We start from the raw sequence: 3925 nt of genomic DNA, 5'->3' as shown, positions 1-3925 counted from the left end.
GGCTGCCGACCGGGGTACGTCGCCGGGTGGATCGCACGTAAGCCAGCTCGCACCGTAACGATAGAATTGGCGCAATGGTTGCCGTGTAGAGCCGCGGAACCGCGAGCCACGCGCCATCCTCCCGAGCTTGGGAATTATTAGCTGTCGCATTTCGAGAGTCCGAGTAAGGGAGGTAATATTCGCTGCCGAGTGGAAATAAATTAGAGTCGTGTGGAGAGAATCGGGGCCGAGTCGCGCTCGTTCCTTTCGCCACGGGAGAGTCACTTCCGGTTTCCGAGTAGAGTAGAGCCGCGTAGAAACGCGTAGAGTAGTCACGTCGAGTTTCGTCGTGTGGCGTAACGACGCTTATAGTAGTTGCGTTACCGTTTAGTATCGCGTCGCGTAGGCACGCTTGTTATAATTGTGTCGCCGAGCATTGTGCTGTCGCCTCGGAACGCGGGTTGTCGCGTTGCCGAGTGAACTTCCGGTTGCGGTGTTACCGAGTAGAGTCCGTTTCCGGAATTCACGCTGTCGAGTAGAGTCGTGTCGCATAAAGGAGTTCGCTATAATCGCGTCGCACCATCGCGTGGCGTCGGCCGCGGGCCGGCGTTGCACGTCCGGGAGTCTGGTGGTACAGCGTGTACGGGTTCTGGCCGGCTGTCGAGGGGCGGGCGTTTGACACCGTCGGAAAATACCGCGGGGAAGATCGGGACTCGTGTTGTAGCGTATGACCGGCGTCCGGCGTTAGGATTAAGTTAGCGGCTCTCTGTGCGAGTACCAAGAGTATCGAGTAGAGCGGAGGGGCGAAGCCCCCCGGAAAATACTTGTGATTGCTTCACTACTGTAATTTATCATATTTACTTTATCACATTCCTTTCAAATATAATTGTTCTTATTATTACGCTCTCGCGTAGTTTATTCTTGTGGTCTATCTCTCTCGCCCTCCGACAAATTTCCCACACCTCTTGCGACCCTGCCGTCGCGAATCGGTTACGAGCAAAAGTGAGGAGATTTCGGAAAGAATGGCACGCTCTCTCGTGCCTGGCGCCCAACTTAGAATAAGAATTACAATTTTGGCCGAAAAACCGCCTGGCTGTCGCAAAATTCTGCTACCGAGGGAGAGAAGATACTTTTGCGTACTTTTTGAGTACCAAGAACGCGCGACGAAGTTGTACCGTTGCTCGCGAGTACGGTTACAAATTTGGCGCCCAACGTGCGGGGCCTCGAATTAAAAGAGCTAGAAATTTTTCTTGGGTTCTGAGAGCGAGAGAGAGAAGGATAATTATATTTTGCGTGTAAAATTTGTCGTTAATGTGAGTGAATTAATTTCTTATTTTCAGCAGTGTTTATTGTGCGCGTTGCGACATTAGAGAGTTAGAGTTATCGCGAGTGACCCTGAAATTTCGGCGTATCGAGTGAATAATATTCAGTTGCGAAAATCTTCGTGTACTTGAGCAAGGTTGTGTGTGTTGCCTCAGCTATTGTCGTTACACGCTGCGTGCGTATCTCGCACCACTAGCTGTGTCGGTTATTATTCGCGCGTGTACAGCCGTGTTTGCGAAAATATTCTTCGGTCGTTGGGATCTCTTTGTGTCTCGATAACGAGAGTTTGGTCGCTTCATGTGTTGTTGTTCCGCGACATTGAGAATTTCGAAAATTAGCGTGAGCGGCTGTCGACTCGGGAGAATACAGGTCGTTTCAGAAAGAGAGAAGTAGCGTAGAGAGAAAGTTTGCAGCAGGCACGCGTATCTTTCGTTCGCGATCGATTTAGGAAAGGCTGTCGAGAAGAATCGCGATTGCTACCGAGTGTGGAGAATTTCTTTATTTCTGGCTGAGAATCCTGTTACTTTATTGGCGTGATTTCGCGTGAACGTCGCGATGTCAGAGGGATTTTAGCGAATAGAATACCGAGGGAAGTGGGCGATCCCGGTGTCACCCCGCTTGCCGAGCATCGAATCGACGTGAATTCACATGCGCCGATTAAGCAGCGGTGTTATTTAGTTTCCCCGAAAGTACAGGAGGCCATTCGGGAAGAGGTCGATAAAATGTTAGCTGCAGGAATTATCGAAGCGTCTTATAGCGAATGGTCGAACCCCATAGTAATGGTCAAGAAACAAAGTGGGAAATATCGCTTCTGTTTAGACTTCCGAAAAGTTAACAGCGTTTCGAAGAAGGATGCGTATCCGTTACCGAATATGACCGGTATATTAGACAAGTTGCGAGCAGCGTGATACATCTCGACGATCGACTTAAGCCAGGCGTACTTTCAAATACCTCTGACGAAAGAAAGTCGAGAAATCACCGCGTTTAGCGTCCCGGGTAAGGGACTATATCATTTCGTGCGGATACCATACGGACTGACAGGAGCGCCCGCGACGTTTCAGCGTTTGTTAGATTGTTTAATCGGTCCGGAGATGGAGCCTCACGCTTTCGCGTATCTAGACGACATCGTGGTTGTCACCCCGACTTTCGAGGAACATCTTGAGTGGCTCGAGCGAGTATTGGGAAAAATTTCCGATGCGGGTCTTACAATAAATCCCGACAAATGCGAATTCTGTCGTTCTCAAGTGCAGTAGCTGTGTTTCGTCGTACAGCGGGGCGACCTAACAGTCGACCCCGAGAAGGCGCGGCCAATCCTGGAGTACCCCGCACCGCGTAATCTTAAACAATTGCGTCGATTTTTGGGAATGTCATCGTGGTATCGTCGATTTTTGCCACAGTTTGCAACAACAAGCGAGCCACTCACGAGATTGCTACGGAAGCATCAAGATTGGGAGTGAGGGGACGAGCAGACTAAGACTTTCGAGGAGATTCGCACGCGTCTGGCTACCGCTCCGACCTTGTCGTGCCCAGATTTTAAAATTCCTTTTATCTTGCAAACGGATGCTAGTTCGGTCGGATTAGGTACCGTGTTAGCGCAGGAAGTCAATGGCGTAGAGAATATCATCGCGTTTGCAAGTCGCGCGCTGTTGGACGCCGAGAAAAGATATTCAGTCATCGAACAAGAGTGTTTGGCCGTAGTCTGGGCGATACGAAAATTTAGACCGTATTTAGAGGGGTACCGATTCACCGTCGTGACCGATCATAATAGTTTACGCTGGCTTCACCGCCTGCGAAACCCGACAGGTCGACTAGCGCGGTGGGCGCTAGAGCTGTTAGAGTATGACTACGAGGTAGTGTACAGGAAGGGCGCGCTAAACCACGCACCGGACGCGCTATCGAGAGCATACGAGGGTGACACCGAGGCTCCCGGGGAGGAAGTGGAGACGTTTCTAGTCGCGCTGGGGAGAAAGGCAGAGATCTTTCGAGACACAGAGGACCCCTGGTACCGCGCACGTACTTTTGAGTACCAAGAACGCGCGACGAAGTTGTGCCGTTGCTCGCGAGTACGGTTACAATATATATATATATATATTAACAAGAGGGGAAGCGCGCCGTTGCTTAGCGCTCGGCATTGCCGCTATATATATATAATATATATATACACATAAGGTGTCCAGCGAGACTTTTCCAATCCCCCACAGGAAGGTAGATGGGATCGAAATAAATATAAAAGTCCTTTACCGTTTAGTGATATCCGTAATAATAATCGAGATATTAAAGTTTGCAATTGTACTAATGAGAGCGCGTCTATAAAAAGAATAGAAACGGCTCCGGGTATAGCCCGGCCCAATTTGTCGAATGATGTCAAACGATGGATGCGCCGGTAGGAGAGGCAAGAGGGGAAGCGCGCCGTTGCTTAGCGCTCGGCATCGCCGCTCACACGTCTCACCGCACCGCACCAAAGCACTCGCGCGATGGCCGCTACGCACATTCGCGATTACATTACATACATATGTAATAATAACACTGCAAAAACAGGACAAATACAAACCATAATATATGTATTGCCGAGGCCGGTGGTCTAATGGCTTAGGACGCTCATACGGTTTACAAGAGATCCGGG

General features: G+C 50.1%; 1 protein-coding gene and 1 pseudogene across 1 annotated transcript in view; one reads left to right on the top strand and one right to left on the bottom strand.

The window, feature by feature from the left end:
* The window catches only part of LOC108766524 (probable cytochrome P450 6a14), a 3818-nt gene extending 1603 nt beyond the window's left edge, over window positions 1–2215 (bottom strand). The window contains exon 1 of the mRNA XM_018515864.1: window positions 2170–2215. Coding sequence (XP_018371366.1) covers window positions 2170–2215 — 46 coding nt within the window. The remainder of the gene's footprint in view (window positions 1–2169) is intronic.
* Window positions 2216–2393: 178 nt separating this feature from the next.
* The window catches only part of LOC108766523 (ATP-dependent DNA helicase PIF1-like), an 8865-nt pseudogene continuing 7333 nt past the window's right edge, over window positions 2394–3925 (top strand).

The sequence above is a fragment of the Trachymyrmex cornetzi genome, unplaced genomic scaffold, assembly GCF_001594075.2.
Source record: "Trachymyrmex cornetzi isolate Tcor2-1 unplaced genomic scaffold, Tcor1.1 scaffold606, whole genome shotgun sequence".
In the NCBI taxonomy this organism is placed as follows: domain Eukaryota; kingdom Metazoa; phylum Arthropoda; class Insecta; order Hymenoptera; family Formicidae; genus Trachymyrmex; species Trachymyrmex cornetzi.
This window is presented reverse-complemented; position numbering and strand designations above follow the sequence as displayed.